The sequence below is a fragment of the Lepus europaeus genome, chromosome 7 (genome assembly GCF_033115175.1).
Source record: "Lepus europaeus isolate LE1 chromosome 7, mLepTim1.pri, whole genome shotgun sequence".
In the NCBI taxonomy this organism is placed as follows: Eukaryota; Metazoa; Chordata; class Mammalia; order Lagomorpha; family Leporidae; genus Lepus; species Lepus europaeus.
In genome coordinates this window covers 34,747,382-34,770,712 of record NC_084833.1, presented here as the reverse complement: position 1 = coordinate 34,770,712, position 23,331 = coordinate 34,747,382, and the positions used below count along the sequence as shown (strand labels likewise).

General features: G+C 41.3%; 1 protein-coding gene across 1 annotated transcript in view; it reads right to left on the bottom strand.

Annotated features, from left to right (window-relative positions):
• The window catches only part of MPPED2 (metallophosphoesterase domain containing 2), a 201,840-nt gene that overhangs the window by 84,759 nt on the left and 93,750 nt on the right, over positions 1-23,331 (bottom strand). The window contains exon 3 of the mRNA XM_062198054.1: positions 15,411-15,636. Within this exon, the coding sequence (XP_062054038.1) occupies positions 15,411-15,636 (226 nt within the window). The remainder of the gene's footprint in view (positions 1-15,410; positions 15,637-23,331) is intronic.

Below are 23,331 nucleotides of genomic sequence, written 5' to 3'. Positions count from 1 at the left end.
TGCTAATGGTTTACTCATTACAAACATGTTTTCTTTATCTTCACTTATTATAATAGCAAAAGCTGCTTTAAGAGCCTGTCTGATTATTCTAACCCTTGACTTTTTTTTAAAATTTATTTATTTGAAAGGCAGAACCACAGAGAAAGAGACTGAAAGAGAGGTCTTCTATCTACTGGTTCACTCCCCAAATGACCACAACGGCCTGAGCTGGGCCAATCTGAACCAGGAACCAGGAACTACTTCCACATGGGTGCAGAGGCCCAAAGACTTGGGCCATCTTCTGCTGCTTACCCAGGAGCATTAGCAGGGAACTTGATTGGAAGTGGAGTAGTCAGGACTCAAACTGGTGCCTATATGGGATGTTGGCATGCAAGCAGAGGCAGGCAGAGGCTAACCTGCTGCGCCACAGCACCTGCCCCAACCACCTGACTCTTAAGATTGGTGTTCATTGTCTTTTCCCTTGACAATGGGTCTCATTATCTTCTTATGCCAGATAATATTGGAGATTTTTACTATTAACTTGTGGAGGGCCGGCGCTGCGGCTCAATAGGCTAATCCTCCGCCTGTGGCGCCGGGGCACCCGGGTTCTAGTCCTGGTCGGGGCACCAGATTCTGTCTCGGTTGCTCCTCTTCCAGTCCAGCTCTCTGCTTTGGCCCAGGAGTGCAGTGGAGGATGGCCCAAGTGCTTGGGCCTTGCACCTGCAAGGGAGACCAGGAGAAGCACCTGGCTCCTGGCTTCGGATCAGTGTGGTGCGCCGGCTGCAGCAGCCATTGAGGGGTGAACCAATGGAAAAGGAAGACCTTTCTCTCTGTCTCTCTCTCTCACTGTCCACTGTGCCTGTCAAAAAAATATTAAGTTGTGGAGATTCTGAATTATGTTACATTTCTTGGAAGGGTGTTGATTTTATTTAGAAGGGAGTTAACTAGGTGAGAATAAATTCTAAACTCTGTGACACCTGTGGTGGGCAGCAGCTAAGCTATCAGTTCAGTTTGCTTTCAATCTGTCCACACATCCAATAGCCCAAGGGTCAGAGACACAGCATTTATACACAGAATATGATGCTCTCTCATTTGATTCCTCTCCCTTTTGTGTGGGATTCCCGTGACTCGGTAATGATTCTGTTACTCTTTGCTCCTTCAGATGGGCTGCCCTGCCAAAAAGAATACGGGTTCTGTGTTGGAATTTCAGTCACTCATTCTACAACTCCACTTCACTGTGGCTATCCTGAGGGAAAAGACACAGAAAAGGAAAACTCTTTATCAATAGCCTTCTCTGAGTTTCAATTCTCCAAAAAAATGTACCTGCGCTGTGTATTCTCCACAGTCCTTAGAAAATTTTTTCCCAGAGTTTATAGCTATTTGTTATTATGTTAGGAAAGTATTCTTCCATAACAACAACAAAAAAAAGACTCTCATAGTATCTTTTCTTAATAAAGCTCAAAACCAATAACAATCTTTTGTTTAGATGTGTGTGTGTGTTGCAAAAAAAGCATATCAATAAACAAAGGAAACACAGACAAAATTCAGATTATATATACCCAGAGAAGGAAGTCAGGGAGGTAAGACAGGGAAAATACATCAGTAAATACAAGTTATTGTCAGTGTCCTAGTTCTCTGGCTGTGTGTGGGCTAATGGATGTTCACCATGTTATTCATAATAGGATAAATAACATGGTATCAGTAAAGGGTAGGCATAGATAAATGACGACAATGTCTCCCAAACCAGGTACTCTCACTAATTTAATTCATTCCAACTAAAAACAAATGTTCACAGAGTCCTTATCTTGTTCTAGATCTCTGAAAAGTCTCAAAGTCAACAAGATTCTGAGTAACTGTAGTCACAGGGTCTATGAAATGGCCAAGGATTTATGAGATTCATTTATAGGTAAAACTTATGAACCATTCAAATAACCAGGATCCCCCTAAATAATGTCATTTTGAATAAGAATAGGAAGACAAAACCATGCTTACATGTATTGTTCTTTGTTCACAACAAGAAAAGGCTGTTTAATGGAGAAAAGAAAACCTCCCCGAACCAAGTAATAATAGTAAGAGAGACTGAACGTTAGAACGGTGAAGCATTCACAAAGCAGGAGAAAACTTCCGCTTGCATGCCTGAAAACATATCCACATGTCAAGGACCGTGGGACATTCTCCCAGAAGGGACCGGACAAGAAGCCTCCCTGGACTTACTATCTGAAACACCAGGGAATATGCCGAGGGAGCCCGATCACACTGGCCAAGGGGGTGGAAAAAGTGATGTCATCAGAGAGCTCCTTCCCATTTCTAATTTTATGACTCTCTGCAAAAAGGACAGAGAATACAAATCATTTCAAAATAAGATCACCAGAGACCTGGCTTGGAAGGCTGGATCTATGAGAAAGCAGTTTATCAGGATTCATTTTTCTGGTGGCCAATTACAATTGTAAAAGATACCGCCACCTGTCTACTGCTTCATAGCAAAGGTAAAGTTTTAAATGCAAGCGGGATAATTCTCTGAAAACTGGGAATACGATGGGAGGAAATCTACAAACAATGTCACTAAAAATTAAAATCTGTTCCCACAAAGAAAAGTTTGACAACTCATGCCCAGCCTTTTATTTCTCAGGGTATTTGAAAATCACAAGTGGAAAGCCCTCTTGCACCTGCTTACTCCATGGTTTTATTTCAAAGACAGAGCAGTACCAAAGACAAATCTCCAAAGGAAAAATATCATCACATTTAACTTTCCATGTCCTTATTTAATATCACTTAAAAAAAATGTTTGTAATTTCCCCAGTTAAGGAAAGTAGAAAGCAACATTTTACCAGTGGCTGTTTGTTGGTTTCACTAAAACAACCATAAAAACAAATCTTAAAAGCTATGCCTTATACAGACATTTTTAAAAGGATCAAAAAATGTGCTAATTGCCCTAAAATTCAAATCTGTGGGTGTGGGTAAATGGGGCTTCTTCTGGGGAAGGTAATCCTAATTATGTGGCAAGTTGCAGGGACACCCAAGTTTATGTCACTAGGAGATTCTGATAAGATATGCACCAAAGGAATTGTGTCTGGAGTGTTTCAACTGGGAGGGTGTTGGTGTAATGTTGGTATTTAGCTGTGATCTACAGGCCAGCAAAGGTCAGGCTGGACAAAGCAGCGCCTAATGAAGCTGCTAGTGTCTGGGGTGAAAGAGCCACAAAGCCTTTCAAATTAGCAGCTGAATCCTGACACTCATTAGTGATTATATATGCAAGGGCTGCATGTTAAGCCCCAACCAGTAAAAGAGCCTAGACGCTCGGCATACACACAAAGGAAATAAAGTATGTACAAACATAAAGAACTAGAACCTTTTTAGCATGTTTCCTTTCACATTTTGACATTTTTCTTTTTCTTTCTTTTTTTTTTTTTATATATTAATGACAGGACTGCAGTGTGCTTACCTTCCAATTTAGTCCTAAAATAATTACCGCTGCGACTAAAATGAGACCTTCGTTTTTGTGTTTTAATCAAGGACGGTCTCTTCAGAAATTGCTTCTGCTAAGTTCAGTGCAAGACATAATACACTCTTGTTAACTAACAAAACCAATAAATCAAGCTGAAGCACTTATTAAACTATCTTCCAGGACTAAATTTATCACTGATGACAAATTTAATTTGAGCCTCTGTGAGTTTACTCCTTACGTATACTTCAACAGATTTTGGCATGGTGGCGGGGGCGGGGAACAGTTATTTCACGAGTAATGCATGCGAAATTTACTAGAAATTTTTACAGATTCAAATGATAACTTCCAGTAGAACTGTATATCTCCTAGAATGTTGCTGCCACCGGGAAATGTTATACATTAAAATTCTTTTCCAGCAATGCTATCCTCTGCACATCAGAGTTAGGAGAATTTTTAAGATGGCAATAATGAGCATTTTACGAAGCAATTTATAATCATCATTCAGTTAACCTACACTCCATCTCCACAGGTAGGTCAGTCTTGTCCCTTGGTAATGAAGATAAGAAAATTGAGATACAGGGTTTTCCCTACATAACAGGTAGAATAATTTTAATCTTTAGCAAGGTCATTTGGCACAAGGGAAGGTGGAAAGAAAAAAGCAAAAAAAAAAATCACAAAATTGTACTGGTCTTCTTATAATTACCTAATACTGTAGCTAAAAGGATGATATTTCCACTTTTAAGTATCAAAAGAGAGTTACATCTCAAATACATGTAAAATTATTGCTAATAGGCAACCTTTACTTGGCTCCATACTTCTAGATTATAACAGGAATAACTCCTTATTTTCTGTTCAAGTCAATTGCACTATGAAGTTTATTGCACACCACAACCAGGTTATACAAGTTATGTTTTCTATAAACTTTCCCCCTTCTTAAACATAGCTCTACCATTTGACATTAGCATTTCCCCCTTGCCTTTTCAAGCAGTATTTTCTTTCTTGACAAGGCAGCCCGCATATAAAAACCAAATTTCACTGGCTGGTCCTGTTTAAGGCAAACCGGACAGCCGAAACCACAGCCTGACAAGGAGAACGCATTAAGCTCTTAAACAAAAGCATCCAAGTCGACCTGTTTTGCAGCCTGATTAATAGAAACAAGCTCCAAGGACTAATCACAAGTCGAGCCCTGTTTTGCAGATTAATAGAACAAAGACACACAAGAGGAGGGGAGGGAACAGCACTAGAATACAAATAAGCAAAGGTAGACAGGCACAAGGCTTCTCTGGACCAAAGCAGCATCCTGTAAAGGGAGACCCACATCCCGGGGCATCACATTGAGGGCTGAATCCAACTGCATCCCTAAAGACGTCTGGGCTCTGTCAGCCAAGCCAGAAGCACATGGGCCATCTAGGTTCTATCTTCTTTGTAGGTTCTGATTTAAAAGAGCAAACAACCGTTTTCAGCAGAATGACACATGGCTCTAGGTGCTTTTGGGGAATCCTTTCACTGCAAGGCTTGGGAGGAGGCCACAGCACTTTAATGAGGCCATACATTTGCCCTGTCCCATCTTCTGCAACGTCGGCTGCACAGGTTACCTGCGAAGCCTGTGCACACGACATGGAGCACATCGCGGACAATATACATGTGGACAGAATGAAGATACAAGAGAGTTAAATTAAGATCACCCACAGGTATATATTTTGCAATCAGAGAATATTATCTTTTTTCCTGACTATGAAATGAAACTTACCCACTGTAAGAATGTCTAAAATCACAAGAAAAGTGAAATGAGAGAAAAAAAAATAGAACATTCAGAAAACAACTATTATTCTTTTGGCTTATTACCTCTTAGTTTTTATTTTTTCTATGTATTTATGAACTTGTTTAAAATATGATGATACATCTGAATATTGTTGAAGGTGATAAGCCTTTTATAATGCTTACTAATACATGTAAGAAGGAAAATATAACGCTCTCTGATGACTGATGCTAATTCTTCAACAGCTAAAGCCATTCCAGGTGAATGCAGGAATGTTTTTACTTGAACTGTAAAATCTCCAAACCTGTGAGTATCTGATTAACTACTGAGAGTTTACACAGCTTGGGAGACATAATCTTTAAGAACTGAGATGTCGACTTCCTGCATGATCTCCATCCTTGATGATTTTCTACATTAACTATTTTCTCTTCATTGTTTCTTCTATGTTTGTACAGACTCAGAGAAACAAAAGCTTTCTTGTTCTCATTCAGAAGAATATTTAATTCAATATGTTCAGAGTGAGATGGATTTTCTCTGGCATACTTATATACCGCTTTATCAATAATCCAATTATTCTGTTCTTTGCAACAAGCAACAAAGCAAAAAAGCATTCTTAATGACAACTCCTCACTGTCAACAGTTACAGTCTCAGAGACAACTTTACACCATATCAAGCCCTGTGCTTTACAGGCTGATCTCCAAAGTTTCCTAAGAAATGATCCTATTTCTCTCTCAGACTTTTCAGAGTTACACCTCTATGGGAGGTTGAGTAATAACAAGTAACCTCAAGCATCTTTCCTCCTCTTCATATCAGATGTTCCCTTTGGTAGTCACACCACACAGCACATACATTGGGAGCGCAGGAAGGCACGCCGGACTCTGAAAACGCCCTTGCCTTTCATGGGCCTGCCTGTGATGCTGCCTTTGGAGCCAAAAACCGCACTGAAGTCACCCCTGCTAAGAGCTATTTAAAAGCACAAAGGTCAGCTCCGGCATCTCACACACACACACTTGGGGTTCCCATTTGGTCTGCTCATTCTGCTGGCCCATCAGGTAAGTACTTCTTTCAGAATTCTGTGGTTTTAAGGGAGAGGCTGAATTTAGATGAGAAAAGGAGTAAGCCTTGGCTGTTTCATTTGAATAAATGCAAATATTAATGGACTGTAACAGAAGATAACATCAGCATAGCTGAAAATTCTCATACTCAAATGCCTCCTCTATTAATTTCTTTAAGTTATATAAATTTATATGTATATAACTTTGCTTTTATATAAAAGCAAAACCTATAAACAAATCCCATTTTTTTTTTTAAATTTTATTTGACAGATGAGTTAGACAGTGAGAGAGAGAGACAGAGATAAAGGTCTTCCTTCCATTGGTTCACCCCCCAAATGGCCGCTATGGCCAGCGCGCTGTGCCAATCTGAAGCCAGGAGCCAGGTGCTTTTTCCTGGTCTCCCATGCGGGTACAGGGGCCCAAGCACCTGGGCCATCCTCCACTGCCCTCCCGGGCCACAGCAGAGAGCTGGACTGGAAGAGGAGCAACCGGGAAACCCGGGGCCCATTAAATCTTATGTTTTTAAAACAAATTTGTTTTAGACTATTTTTCTTAAACCATAAAACCAAAGGAAAAGACAAAGAGTTGAGAGGTGACGTATAATATTCCAGCAGTGTATTTACAACAAAGGTTTGCCATCATCAAGTTGTTACTCCTTCCCTCTTTTTTTAAATGCAAGAGGCAGAGAGAGAAAGAAAGCTAGCTCCCATCAGTTGGATCACTCTAAATGCTTGCAACAGCCGCAGCTGGGTCAGGCTGAAGCCTGGAACCAGGAACACAATCCAGGTCTCCAGTGCAGGTGGAAGGAACCCAATTACTTGAACCATCAGTACTACCTATAAAGGTCTGTGTTACCAGGAAGCTGCAATCAAGAGCAGCGAATCCAACCCAGGTACTCTGATCTGACAGGGGTGTCTTAACTGGTATATTAAATGCTATTTGACCAAACTCTGCCACCAGGAACATTTTAAAAACAGGTTTATTTATTTGAAAGGCAGAGTGAGTGAGTGAAAGAGAGCAAGAAAGAGAGAAAGATTGATCTTCCATCTCAAGGTTTACTCCCAAGATGCCTGCAACAGTAAAGACTAAGCCAGGCTGAAAGCTAGGACCCAGGAACTCCACCCATGTCTTCCATGTTGGTGGCAGGGACTCAAGTATTTGGGCCATCATCTGCTTTCTTCCAAGTCACATTAACAAGAAGCTGGGTCAGAAATGGAGTATTTGGGACTTGAACTAGCACTCTGATATGGGATGTGGGTGTCCCAAGCAGTGGATAACAATCTGTGCCACAGCGTCTCCCACCCCTCAACAATTTTTTGATTGTTTTATTCTCACATATTTGATTTTATTCTGAAAAAAACAAAGCAGGAAGCCTTTTTCTATTGATTTTGATACAAAATAAAACTAATGATCTCAATTATGACTAGTGACTTAGGGGGTGGACTTTTAAATCACTAAGACAATTTTTAAAAACACATTTTTTCTAGTGTTTGTCTTCAATAATCCTCTTTATAGAATGATGATGCTCTAAGCTACTTCTTGAGTGTTACAGAAAATCAGTATAGCATATTAGATTCAGCTTTAGATTGAGCATGTCCCAGAATTTCAATACACATAGTAGCTTGAAATATAGTGAAGAAAACAATAATCACCATTTCTTAAGCCAGGCAACCATCAGAGTCACTTATTTTTATGTGCAATGATTTTGTACATAATATATAAAAGAAAGTGCATAACCAATTTTAGGAAAGAATGGAAAATCAATGTGTCAACTGTGCCCCTTCTCTTCTTTTATAAACACAACATTGGTTTTACTTAGTCTTCACTGTTGATTTACAGGAGATTCATACAAAATTTTAGCACCACTTTTTATTTAATATGATCCACTCTATAAACCTACCATGCCCAGACCCTGGGCCTGAAAGTATCTAAATTAATCCATAAATATCACCAGCCCCTTCACATGCTATCTTGGGAAATTTTATCTTGGAAGAATCTTATTTAGGCTCAGTCTTAACCACTTCCTCTAATTTGCCCTTTGATACCAGGTGCTGCTCTTCGCATTGCCAGTTCATTTCATTGTTTGCTGCAAATTTCATACTTGGATATTATTAGTCATAGTAACTGTATTTACAATTTAACCCAGGTGATATTTTCCAATATTTGAGCAAAACAGTCTTCTTATATCCTCTCCTGAATTAAGGCTGATTTGCAGTTCACCTTTTCTGCTCTTTGCAGAATCCATACACATTCTGCTACCCCAGAGGCTTTCAAATTTGCCACTCACTTCGTGTTGGAACGGCCCTCACAGAACATTCCACATTCAATTTATAGTCACCATTCAACATTACCTTTCTTTTTCCTGGGTGAACACACACTGCCAAGTGTTAGAAAATGATCCTCCATGCAAGTGACCTTAAAAACGCCCCATATGTCTTCATTCAACAGATATCCATTCACTCTTCCGTGCCTTGTACCCAATGTGGCCAATATGCAGGGTTCCTTTCCTAAATGATTTCCACTTACCCAGGTCATAAGGCACTTATCATGCAAAGGAACCATGCAATGTTCACTTTTAAAAATTCTCTCTCCCATATCCACACACATAAACAAGGGTAAACATTTTCTTAGACTAAGTTTCCAATTTGCCTTGTTTCTGCCTATTTTTATTTCTCCCTCTTCTATCCTGTGTGCCACCCTACAAACAAAACTAAACTAAGCAAACAAAAAGCAAGCAAAACAAAAGCAAAAATAATAATGGCCACCACAAAATGAGTAATTGTTACTTTTCAGGGAAGAAAATAATGCTTATTGAGCATCTGTTGAGTACCAGGAACTTACTATACATAATGATGTCCTGTGAGTCACGAAGAAAATAAAACCTTGGCCACCAAACATATTTGCAATTGGCTTTCAGTTCCTGGCAAAATGAATGCAACTGGATGAGTTATTTAACTTCTCTAATCTTTCATTTCCTCACCTCTCAAATGAAGGCAGAATTATTTCCTCTATAACACTGTTGTGAGACTTCAAAGTGATATTACATAAGGTACCTGAACAAATAGTGGTTATTGTTTGCGTACCCATTTGACAGATGGGATTGTGGTTTAGAGAGATTATATAAAATGTCTAACAAGGTCAGTGAGTTCTAAATGACAAAATGGGGACCGTAGCTCTCTGGGGATGGCCTGTTTCTAAGGCCAAAGCTTGTGGACATCTACACCACACAGCTTCCCTCTTTCGGGAGGCACAGCAGGTTCTCAGCTGTTTAAGGCTGTGTCCAGTGTAGGCAGCAAAGCTTTTGGGGTCTGCCAGAAGTCTGCTAGCCTGAGGAACTCCCGGTTTAAGGGAAAGAGGAGTCAGTAGAGCTCTATATTTCTGCGGGCTCACTAAGGATCCAAGTTGGTTCTTGAAGCCCATGGACATAGATTCAAGCTTTGGTTGGTTGGTTCCGCTTTCCTCTAGTATCTCTAGTCCCCTACGTTGTAGATTCATAGTAATTCTTAATCTGATATGGGAAGTATTTTCTTTTCTTTCTAACTGGGTGTCTCATGTATATGACCCTTCAGCTCATCAGTCACAGGAGTGTCTACAAATACCATTCAGTCATGTGTTAGATAGGGACTGAGCAGCTGCTATGAGCCAGGCATTGAGGTAGCCTAGAGTAAGTACAGACAGCAAAGCAAACAAGTCCCTGCCCACAGGGAGTACACAGCCACTTTATCATCTTCTTCTATCTACCAGCAGCAAATCCGTACTAAAACAAGGAGGAACCCTGCAGGTGTAACATGAGAAAATGAAAGAACACCTAGCAGCCAGCTGCCAGCATTCCGATGCAAAGGCCCAGATCTCTCTGGAGCACGTTCTGTGGGCCCTTGCCAGGCCTGACTTCAGCTGCGGCACGTTGCCAGCACTGCCTCCTTGGTGCATATGCCTGGGGCTGCTGCCTTCCTCTGCAGCTTCCTGGAGCTCCAGGGGAAAAGCCACAGGCTAGTGCTACTTGACCCCTGATTTGTGCCATGTGTGAAGTCGTCTCTGAGGTGGAGGAGGACCACAAGGAGCTGACCCATGTCTTACAACACATTGAGGTGTAGATTTTTCCTTTTTGAAACCCCTCATCTCTGGAGCACACCGTGCAAGATGCTGGATCGTTTCTTTCTTCGGTTCCTTCTCTATTTCCATCTTCTCTTATCAGCATGCCTTAGTACTTAATCCTGAAAGCTCCTTATGGGTATTGGCTGGATTTCTGTATGCTCTTTTTGCAAGTAGATGGCGACAACCAACTCTAGAACAGAATGATAAGCGGCCTATTCCGAGTCGCTTCAGGTCAAGGGATAGACAGATGTCTGTGGTTATTAGGACATCAGGTGTAATCTAAGGAACTCAGCAAAGAATTCTTGAATTGTAGCCCCATTTCACCTCCAAACTAACTCTGTGTTGGGTAAGTCGCCTTCCTTATCTATATCTCTCCTTTGATCCTGGTCTTCTTTACCAAAAGGAGGCAACACTTACTGTATGTAAGACTTATAAATGATAGCTATTATTAATTAATTAATATTACCAATGCATGCCCTGCTTATTTCAGAGACTTTTGAGATCCAATGAAACAACACATGTCAAAGCTCTTTAAATATAATACCCTTCCCAATATAAGTTTATTATTGTTTATTAACTAACTTGCTGTGGACAAGTACAGGAAAGAATTCTGGTGCCGTTAGCGGTGGATATGAAGCATAATTGAATGCACACAACCCCATCCATATTTTGCAGGACAGACTGTACAGGCTGAACTCTAGAGAGCTGGCAAAAAGGTCTGAGTAGGATCCCACATGACAAGCTCTGCATAAAGCAGCTCTCAAAGTGGTATTTACTGATTCTGCTGTCAATGCAGGTAGGAAGCAAAGTAATCGGTTTTGCTTTCTCCTTTTTCAAATAAACAGGGCAGTTGTTAAACCAGAAGTGAATCTGATCCAGTGCAGCTCTAGGAGCAGTCAGCTGCATTCTGCAGCAGGCAAAAATGTAAACAGAGCTCTGTAATTCTAGACCAGGGCAGAACAGCCATAGGTTTCATAATAGGAGAGTCTACGGGACTGGAGCCAAGGAAAATAAAATGTTAGCCTGGGCCTTTAAACAGAATCGTGTAAAAGCTGAGTGCATATTTGTTTAACACACACACACACACACACACCCCACACACAAGATCTCTTTCTGTGCCAATACCTTTCTGAACCCTCCTGACTAAAAGCTGGAATCCTGGGAAACATGGTGAAGACTTCACACTGTATCATCTCATTCTCTAGTGGGAAAAGACTTTTCTGCTGAATATGGAGATGTTTCTCTTTTCTTCTGCTTTCTTCTTTTTCTTCTTCCTCTTATTTTTGTTGCCCCAGTTAATTACAAAGTATGACTGTGAAAATAAAACAAATGAGCCCATTCCACACATCCCTGTATCTGCATTGTATCATGTAAGTTGCCAATTGGTTTTCTAATCCTTGCACTCAGTATCTGCTGTTAATTTGCTCGCTATTTCAAGAACTTGAAGACTGTCAGCAAAATACATGATGCATTACAAAACTTATAATTGGAAAGAAGAATATCTGAAGCTTTTCTGACAGGGTAAACATAAAGTACTATTGTACTGATCAGAAGAAAGAAACGTGATCAACCTTGTAGCTATTTGTGTGCAAACACAATTACAAATGCTACACAGAGTGGAATCAATGCTCAACTCCCACTTTGAAAAGTGCTGAGAAAATTACATCTAAATGAATGAAAGAACTCTACATGTTTACTATACGAAATGAGGGGAGAGGAAGAGGAACAATCTCATGCTAACACTTCCTTTGAAAAAACAACTCGATGGGCTTTCTCTTGTTTCAGCCATTTTAGAATACACTGCCTGGGCCTGATCTCATTTTCCTGCTGGAGTCAAGGCACTTCCTGCACAGTCACTAAATCTGACAAATTACACCTGGGTCCACTCTAACGTGGAAAAAAAAATGTGCTCTTTGTTCCTGACCCCTTGGTCAGCCTGGAGATCAAATTCCTGGGCACAGGACAGCCCTACTCACATTCATTAAAAGCCACGGGGGACACGCTCTGGATTTCTGTTCAAGAGGAGAACAAGGTGTGGGCTATCACTGAACAACACAAGTGCTCTATTCCGCTCAGTGCAATGTGGACTTTTTACTTTTTTGCAGCTTTGTTGTTGAGCAGTTAGTATGTGGATTTTTTTTTTTTTTCAAACAACATCTTAGTCTCAAAAGAACAGCTGAAATCAGAGAAAGAAGAGGCTAGTCGATTTTTAACTGCCAAGTGCCACATGTGAATTTACTGAATCCGTGCTGGCACAGAAATGCTGGTTATAGCTTTACTAACCAAAAACATAAGAAATTGGTTTCAAAATTCTCCCTCTTGTACTCTGGTAAGACAAGCAATGAGTGACCACGGAGGCTGACAGTTTACGTATCAGAATTTTATCCCCTCGCTCTAATCAACTCAGCCCTTGGAGAAGACATCACAGAACTGAGATTGAGTCACCAAGAGGAAACCGGGAACCATCATGGTGGTGGACAATCAAGACTAGGGACAGGAGAGATCCATGAGCTCTCCTGTGGAAGAGCCAAGTCTGAGGCTCACCAACTTCTGACAACACAAGACCCTCTTCTGCACCCCAAAAAGGAAGAGGGGAAAAGAAGACAATAGAAGTTCAGCAGTCTGTGACTGACCTGTTAGATGATGCCTGACTCCTCTCTCCAACATTCTTGGAAAAACAGGATGGCAAAGTCACAAAACTTGTCTTAGAGCCTCCTGAAGCAGGAGTGTCCCAGGAACTCAACTCTTCTGTCCTCCCAGGATCCCCTCTCCTTCTCGGGCTTGAGATCCCACTACAGCTCCTTCCAGCTTAGGCCACTGAATTTTTCCAGACCCATCAAACCACACTCAAGTGCTCTTCCTAAGGGATCTAATAAATACCACAGCATATTTTGGTTGCAAACTCCTGTGAGTACTCTGGTATGTTGTAAGTTATTTTCTATATACAAATTCCCGTTAAACTGTGAATCAGGAAATAGTACTTTAATTCTCTTTGGTCATTGGGTAGCTTTGGGCTATGCTGTAAGTTATAAAAATATAATGAATGCAAACAAAGATTGCTTTTCTGTAGCTAAGCCAAGTCACAATACATATATTTTAAATACATGAGTTACAGTGATTTTCCTAATCTGGTGGCAATTACTTTTGAGAAACCTATGAAACTCCCTTAAATGCTCTGTGCCTTCTGAAGATTTTTCAAAACTCACCCTATGTTATTCAGAAATGATCTTACAGTGCAGGAAGAGCTCCTCTGCAAAGCAGAGGCCATTCTTCAATGACTGCACTGTCTTTCAGAAGGGGATGTGAAGCTGGACTTTCAATCTCTCTCCTGCTCTCTCTCAGGTGCTCTTGCTCTGTACCCAGAAATGCTAGTATCAACATCCTACTGACCCCGAGACTCACTAGCAGATTACAATCCAACAGGACTCATTTCTGCTGTTTTTTTTTTTTCCTCTTGCGCTTTGCCACCTTCTCACACACACACATAAAAATAAATTGATGGATATTAATTAAGCACAATATAAACTGAACCTGCAGGTTTTAACCAGCAATTGCCATACCACCACCACCACTCAGTCATCCTGTGCTCCCTGGAGTTACACTTGCTGGGTTCCCATTGGGTGGGAACTATCCCTTGTGATTCTTGAGCAGTTAGGTAACATTAAGTGCCTGAGTTTTCTTCTCTTCCAAATGAGGAATCACAATAGTGCCATTCTCTCAAGGTAGTTTAAAGATCAAATGAGATAACAGATATAAAGGATTTAGAACAGTGCATAAGAGTATATAGTCATCATCTGGTCGGTTTGACCCAGAAATAGGCCTCCTGTACCCACTCTTCAGCCTTCTACACCAATTTGTGAAGCTCAAAAGTGAATCACAGAAAGTATCTCAGCTTTCTGTTTTGGAGGACAAACCAAGCAGTTGAGCAGGGACAGTGAATCCGAATTCACTCGGCTTGTCCTCTTCCAGAGCCTCAACAACTCCTGGGAAGGGCGGCAGTGTTTTTCCAGTTTGGGTGAGTAAAGGTTAGTCCTTCTGCTCAGTAAGATACACAGAGCCCTCAAAAGATAAATGCTAGACTCCTCTGATACTGACAAGCATTTCATCTAACACTCTCGCTTTTGATAATTTGCTTTGGATTTTCAAGGTGAAAACACTGACCGTAGGCGCAAAGTCTCTTGCCCAAATTGACATAAATATTTAGTGACAGAGCCAAGGCCAGAAAAATGATAATTATTAGCCTAAACTAACTAGTAGGCACTTTTCCAAGTTCATTGCAAATTTCACCCATGAAATCCTCATAACAACGCCCTGAGATAGGTTCTCTTTTCACTGTGTTAAAGATACAAAAACTTAGGCTCAGCTGCTATGAAGTAACTTCATTAAACTTAACAATTGACAATGGATGCAGCCAAGATTGAAACGCTTCCTGTCTGACCCCGGAGGACATGTGCCCACTTCCAGTCTTCTGGACTTCAGTTCTGAGAATTCTAGCCCTGAGCTCTCACCCAGGAGCTTCCAAACTGCCTGAGCATCAGCCTTGCCCTGGGGGCCTTAAGAGGTACAGACTGCCAGGCCTCATCTTAGGAAGGAGAATCAGAGTCTTCAAGGGGGTAGGGCTTCAGAATCTGTCGTTCTACAGAGTTGCTCATTCTGAGATGTAGAGAGAGTTAAGCAACTGCAACAAGATGTTTTGGGATTGCTTCTAGTATAAATGAGCAAGGGAGCCACCTAAGGCCGAAGGAACACGCAGAGTAGCTGGATCCCTGCACAGGGTAACACGGGAGGTAACCTTCTCCAGCAGCCAGCTATGTGTCACTCAGACTCATACTTAGCACAGTCACATAAGGAGATGCACGTCCAGCTCCCACTGATCTTGCCTAAAGGAGTCTGTATCCCAATAAAGACAAGTACTGCCTTTTGCACCTGTACCCAGCTATGTACTTTACTGGAAATACAGCCATAAGGTTTCCTTCCATTCTAGTCATTTCCATTTAAAGCATCTAAGTCGGAACCATGTTCTCTTGGTGCAGGGCTAAAAAACAAGAGAAGCAAACCGTTGGAATTCACACTTACCAAGGTGCACCGTATATCCTGAATCCCTTCACTGTTACTTCCGAGTCTTGTAAGTAAATACTGTTTGTCAGGAGGGACTGAACATTGTCAAAGTCCTCTGGTTTCAATTTGGACACAGAGGGGAAACGGTAGTAGTCCTGTTTCACAAGGTCTGCCATGAATTCCTTATCAAATGTCAGTTCATGATTCCCAGCAATCACTATTTTATATTCATATGGCAGGTTTCCTGAAAGAAGAAAAAAGAGCACCAATTAGCACGTTCATTTCCCATCACAAAGCACAACAGACGAGACTGCGTGATTAGCAGGCAGCATATTGAAATGGAATTGCTCACATATTCATTCCATTATATTTCCATGTGAACCAAAATTTAAGACTACTCCTTTATGCTAACAAAAATGACAATAAACAGAAGATGGGAAGCTGTGAGGAAGCTGAAAAGCTACTGAGAAGGCAGTAAGTTTCCCAGCTTCATTAAAAAAATTCTCTCTTCAAAACATAAAGCAGCCAACTATTGAACAACCCAGAATGCTGGTTGTCAGGATTTTAGTATATCACTCACACAAAAGATGTGGCATAACCAAGCATTCCACAACTTGAATCAATGGAAGGAACCGCATGACTCAATTTCATATTGCAAGTATAATTTTAAGTTTACCTTTGGCTTGTGAATAAAAAGAACGTTATTAAAGGCCCTCTCCTTAGAAGGCTAACTTTCCTCCCATTGGGATAGGAGAAGGGACTGAAAGCTTAACCCCCTTTTAATATTTATGGTATGGAAATGTGAGTTCTCAGTGTGTGCTTTTTATGCAAAAGTTTCCCGATCAAAATGAGATAATTCTGGGAAGAAGAATGAAAGCTATAAAGGAAAACCTAAACACCAGACTTCTGCATAGATTTATAATGTTTGAATAACATACAGATCATACATATTAATAACTCACCCTGACGCTCTAAGAACCAAAATCCAAAGGGAGATAGTGCTGGGCAGCTGTCCCCATCCTGAAATTAATGCCCCTTCCCCTACACTGTCCCAACTCATCCCTCAGGATTACTTTATTTTATTCTGGAAAAGAGGGTGGAGCAATGGCACCTACAATCCTAGTGTCCTGAGACTCCTGGGTCCAATGCAAATTAATGTTTCCTGCTACTCCAGGAAGAATTAAAGTGACTGCTAATAGGAAATTGGACACACTTGTTGTAAGAACGGTTCCTTGCTGCAAGCCAGAGTGTATGATTTAATTAGGAAAGCATAGTGGGGAATAGAAGTTTTTGTGGGGGATAGGATGGGGTAGGAATTCTGCACTCCATCCACTTGGACTAAAGAAAGTGACCCATGAAGATAACACTGGGAAGTCCTCACATTCTCAGAAGCACACCCAAAATACATCTTTTAATATTGAAGCAGTCTTTAGTCTGCCAGATTATGTTTTGTCACATTACTGATCATTCCTTAGCTTTTAATGTTTAACTTCAAATAGAAGTACAATTGCACATATACTATGCATGTTATGGGGAGGCTTAAAAGAAAAACCAAAACTGATGGGACATAATATTGCAGAAAGATGAAACAGAAACATTGAGTCAATCTTCAACGGATATCATTGACTGATGGGCCATCGTGCATGTGACATGCCTCTGGCCTCTGCTGTAAGCGAGGTTGCGCAGAAAATCTCATCAAAAGTGGAATCCTTCTTCTACATCTTTATGTGCATCTGGCAATTAGGAGTGACGTTTGTTGTAAGCTATTTGATAGAATGTTGATGATATGTCACAGGATTCCTGCACTTGAAGAGCAGACGAAAGACACATTAACAAGGCCACAAATTCTTGTGCTGGGAGTCTGCAAGTGGTCCCAGAAGGCTAATATCATGGTTCATGACCCTGCAGCTTAATATTGCACCCCAGATTCACCTGTGCTCTCAAAGCCAGAGAGGCTATGATGTTTTTCTGGACAGTAATCTGTTCCAAGGCAGGTCCTATTTGCATGAATTTTTGAGCAACTCTACTTGTGCACATCAGACTGTACACAGTGGTCCACTTGCTCCTTAATCTTATGATAACAAAAATCACTGTAGATCCTTCCAGTATGCATCTACACTCTTGCAAGAGAGCTTGGCTTCTCAATTTGTCCTTATTTTAGAGCTTTAGTTTGAAACAGGTGAGCCTAGGACACAGGGCAAAGGAAGTACATATCCTCCCTTTGGAAAAAGTTAAAGAAAAAAAAAATGCTGCAAAGTAAATCTTCCTTAGGAAGACAGGCATCTTTAGTGTCTTTTAAATCAAATTTTGGAGACTCAGCATAGAGAAGCAGCTACCAAAATGAACAGCCACAGAAACGATGATGATATTTACACGTTGCCAACAAACTCATTTCTTTCTGAGAATCCCAATAGTAGTTTCCGGGCTCCATCTTCTGTTACCTATGTTATGAGATTGTCTGACATATTTTCTTTTTTGCCGAACTGACCTTTCATCTATAATCTGCCAACCTTTATGTTTTATATGAAAAGTGTAAGCCGGGCAGCTGACAAATCTCCTGTTACTTGATGGCATTTTCATTTTTTTCCCAGACTAGATTAATTTGGAAGGCTCTGCAGTCAAGCTTCAAACTTCTTGGTATTCAAAGAGCATCACTTAAAAATTGTCAGACAAAGAGGTGCCTGTCTTTATCCATTTTATTCAGATCAGGATATCTAAGCTCACCTGGTTAAATAAAAAAAAAAATCAGGCCATTTATAGTTATTCTAACATGGAAAAACACTTGCTCTCAATGACCTAAAGTATTCTGCCAACTAAACAGCTCCATCCTTCCCGAGATGTGGTATATGTTCTATTAATGATAGACAAGTTTACTTTAAGTAGAATGGAGACAAATCTTTGATGAAATGTCAAACAGTTCTGTATATTTTAAAAATGCATGCTTGAAAACATACAAGAATAATGTAAGTAATGATATATAGCTTGATTTTTCTATTTATATATATATATAATAAGAGATGATTTAAAGAAAACTATTGAGACGATGATAATACAGTTAATTCATAGATACAGCAAAGTGATGACAGTAGCAAGTGAATGATTAAAATATGGGAAATGAGCCCATCAGCCCAGCCTAGAGCTCCAGACTATAAGAAACACCATTAGCTCTCAAAGCCATTTGTGTCTTTTTCTGTCTGTATCTTCTGCACTTAGTGGTGTCCCATAAATTGATATCATAAAATTAAAAGTCATCTGCATTCTCACTAATTGCTAATTTCCCCACACTGTTGCACTGCCTAGTCCCACAGCAGCCATTTTTCCAGATTCTTCTCTAGTTCACAAACTCACTGTGACTGCGCCTCCCTGGTCTCCAAGCACAAGAATAAAGATGTGCGTAGGACGTGGTCCCTGCCTCCTCGTCAATTTCCAACCTCCCCTGGTTGCATCTTCCCAGTTTTCTAATTACTGGCCTCAGTTTTGTTCTTTCCACGCATGCTAACACCTTCTTCATCCAGACATCTTCTCTCTGCTGTTTGGGGCCTCTCTCCATATATACGGAGTTCTGTTCTGTAATGAGTCTATGTTTACCCACCCCATGAAAACAAAAACAAGCAACTCTTGACACTCTACACATGCACGCATGCTTCACACGATGATCAACATCCTTCAATACTGTGTCTTCGTTTCTTCCTTGACAGGTTTCCTCATTGCACTTCTAACTTCAGGAAAGAGGATTCCAGAAGCTCACAGGTGGTAGACCAAAGTCAACTCAGGTGTGTTATAGTTGGCTCTCAAATGAATTTTATTTATTTATTTATTTTAAAACTGAACTAGCATTTAGAATTCATGAGATACCCACACAAAAAACTTTTTTTTTTTTTTTACCAGTTTCAGCTTTTAGAAAATCCAGACATCAAGGCAACACTGATTCCAGACTCCAGCACACCTCCTTGCCCCTGTTTCTTCTCACACCTGGCTAGGTTATTGTTTGCTCTGCCCAATGGGCTATTAAGTTATTAGATTTAACAACTTACGGACAAATGATCCCTCAGAATTTACCCAGTGCTACCTGATTTCTGGCTCTGTTCTCTTCCAAAAGCTCCCCTGGAACGCTGTGAAGAACCTCCAAATGGCCAAAGTCCAGGCTTTTTCTATATCTCCTCTATGGATCACGTCACAGTGACCTCACTGCCCTGAAAGTAGCCATGCCCTTGAACAAGGATGTTGCACTCCCTTCTCGCTTGCTAACAGTTCGTTCCCTGTATCCTCTCCCTCAGCCTGCTGTGCATCCGTCTCCATGCAGTCTACTCCATGCCACTCCCCTTCGTCTTTATGCCTATGGATAGTATTGAACACTTTCTTATTGTCCTATAACTGTCTGTTCTCCATGATTCATTTTTTTTTTTTTTTGACAGGCAGAGTGGACAGTGAGAGAGAGAGACAGAGAGAAGGGTCTTCCTTTGCCGTTGGTTCACCCTCCAATGGCCGCCACGGCTGGCGCGCTGCGGCCGGCACACCGCGCTGATCCGATGGCAGGAGCCAGGTGCTTCTCCTGGTCTCCCATGCGGGTGCAGGGCCCAAGCACTTGGGCCATCCTCCACTGCACTCCCGGGCCATAGCAGAGAGCTGGCCTGGAAGAGGGGCAGCCGGGACAGAATCTGGCGCCCCGACCGGGACTAGAACCCGGTGTGCCGGCGCCGCAAGGCGGAGGGTTAGCCTATTGAGCCGTAGCGCCGGCCTCCATGATTCAATTTTACACCATTGCAGTTTAAACTGTGAGGGAAGCATGAGGTTAAGAGCAGAGATTGCAAGTTTCTCCACATGTTGACTGTGTGATTTTCAAAAATGTACAGCAAACCGGGGATGTTACAGCACCCACCTCGTGGATTCTGGTGGAGATAAGGCATTCTCAGCACATACATGCTATAAACAATCACTGCATGGTGCACATTATTACCACTTTTTTTTTTTAGCTTTGCTTTTTACATGTAACTTGTCTCTCCCCTAGGCTTGAAGATGTGGATCATGGTTTGCGATTATGTATGTGACACAAAGTACTCACTCCAGTATCTTCCAAATGGTAGGTGCTTGTTGATCAGTGAAGTCATGAAGGAGCCTCTGCAAGACTCATCAGGATGTCCTGAGAATTCCAGAAACTGAGCATGTCATTGTGGATATGACCAAGTATACGCCAGTGTCATGATTTTTTCCAAGTTTAAGCCCTCATGAAGTATCTTACTTTCTCAACCCAACATCCACTCTAGCCAAATTAACCCCAAACTAATCATTTTTAAACTTCAGTTTCCTCAAATATAAACAGGAGAAAATAACAATAAAACCTCAAATATCTGGTGAGGATTAAACAGCATCCTGCATGGACTATCACAGTTCCTTTCTTCCTGGCTCCTTCCTGCCTTCCTTTTCAAGAGAGACAGACACAGAGACAGACAGATAGACATAAAGAGCTCCCACCTGCTAATTCACCCCCCAAGCACCCACAACAGCTGGGGCTGGCCCAGGGCTGAAGTAGGGAGTCAGGAACTCACTTCAGGTCTCCCACATGGGCGGGCAAGACCTCAATTACTTGAACCCTCATTAGTAGAAAGCTGGAGTCAGGATCCAGACCGGGATTCAAGGTATGAAACAGGCCTCTTAACCAACATCTTAACTTCCAGGCTAAGTGTCTGCCACCAGTACAGTTCTGACAACTGATATTTTCTCAATAGACATCACTATGAGCTGTTGTCACAGTTATTATTATGACTTTGGTGATGATGATGAAGATGAAGATGATGATGATGATGAGGATGATGACCCTTCCCAACTGTCATCTAACAAAGCATTAGTTCCTGCCAAACTCAATCACTCTCTGGTGTCAGGAACTATGTCACTAATCCTGAAGAAAAAGGTCTGAAGACACTAGTGAAACCTTTAATTTTCCAATGGGAATAAGCAGGTATGGTCTACTATGTCCTTCAAACTAAAGGCCAATAAGGCCTCTGGATCTGGAGGCAAAGGTGAGTGAGCCTCAGAAGCCCCAATCTGTCCCTGCTGCAAACACTGCCAAGATGATCCTAACCATGCACAGTGTGCCTTGAACACACCACTTCTTTCTTCCCTCTCTGGTGCATTTCTTCCAATATTTACTGGATGACAAAAAAAGTGCCAGCTAGACTCTCATTCATGGCCAAATAGTATAACCCATGAGAGACAACATCCACACTCTTTTCTCTCAAGAGCAACTGCTTGTTTAGGATAATCCCAATCTCTTTGTAGAATGTATGTAGCAAGGAACAGAGTGTCTAGAAATGTTTAAGATCCTCAATGATGCACACATCTGATGTAAACTGCAATAACTTCAAACAAAGCAAACACACAGTGAGGAGGTCAAGTCCAACCTCCCTTACCTATAACACTCTAGACATTGAATGTGTCACTTACAGTGGCTCCCAACCTGACCTGAGAGTTTGAAAGTTGTGTCCCGTGAAGTCTCCCAGGGCTGGATCAAGACAACCTGAGCAAAAACACAAGGCTAAGGAGAGGGACCTGCTCTTGCGTTCATCAGAGTAGCTCTCCTCGTCTTGGCTTTACATATTTATCGGAAGATGTCATTTGAAGAAAGCTACCCATGGCTTTAAAAAATCAGAAAGAAAAACCACTGACTCATTCAAATCTATTTTATTTCTGAGGCAACTGAGGGCCAGAGAGGTGCTACAACTTACTAAGCATAATCACAGGCTGCACTGGTGGCACCAGCAGGACAAAGATTTAGCTCATCTGCCTCCCAGGCCAGTTCTCTTTCGGGTGATCCCAAATGTGTAACAGCCTGCAAAAGCTGGACATCACGAGTCCTCCTGCCATGTCCCTACCTATGGGGATCCTTTCTCTCATTCTAGACAGTGATGGCCCTTTTTGTTCGTACCATGAAAAAGAGCTCTGCATTCTAGATGCTTCTCTGGCTATGTCATGGACTTCTCTTCCATGGGTCATAAGGCAGTGTCAGCCTTAATGCTATGAAAACACAAACCCTGGCTCAATTAAGGCATTTCCCAAATGCTACTGCTACTATTGCTATAATTTCTTATTTACTGGCTCCCAGGAGAATTTGAGAATCTACTCAAGGAAGGAAAGGCCAACTTCATGTGAGGTCTCAGAATTTAAAAACTCATTGACTAGATTATGAGAATTGGAATGAGACTTTGACAGGAGAATATAAGTTTGAAGTAATAATCCAAACACCTATAGGAAACAGAGAGGTAAAATAGTAATGTAAATTGGACTAGGTAAAAGATAATAGAGATCTGTGAGGCCTGGGGCATGTGTGGATCATGATTTCAGAATAAACATATATAAACCCTGTTCTAGCCAAATAAGGTAGCCTTACCAGTTTCCCCTTCTTCCCTAGTAAAAGCTAATGTACATGTGGGGCCGGCACCGTGGTGCAGTAAGTTAATCCTTCACTTGCGGTGCCGGCATCCCATACGGGGGCTGGTTCTAGTTCCAGCTGCTCCTCTTCCAACCCAGCTTTCTGCTATTGCCTGGGAAAGCAGTAGATGGCTCAAGTCCTTGGGCCCCTGCACCCATGTAGGAGACCAGGAAGAAGCTCCTGGCTCCTGGCTTTGGATTGGCGCAGTAGTGGCCATTTGGAGATTGAACCAATGGAAGGAGGACCTTTCTGTCTCTCCCTCCTACTGTCTGTAAATCTACCTCTCAAATAAATAAATAAAAATCTCTTTAAAAAAGTTAATGTACATCAAATTAAGTACCACATGACCACAACCTATTTTTCTGCTATAAATTATTATAGAATGCATTCCTCTAGAAAATTCAAGTTCAGATGAACCACAAATCCACCATGAATTCCAGAATATTAACTTTTTCTAGGAGTCTGTGTGCCACCTAGTAGGAGACATCTCTTACCTTATACTTTCTCAATGAC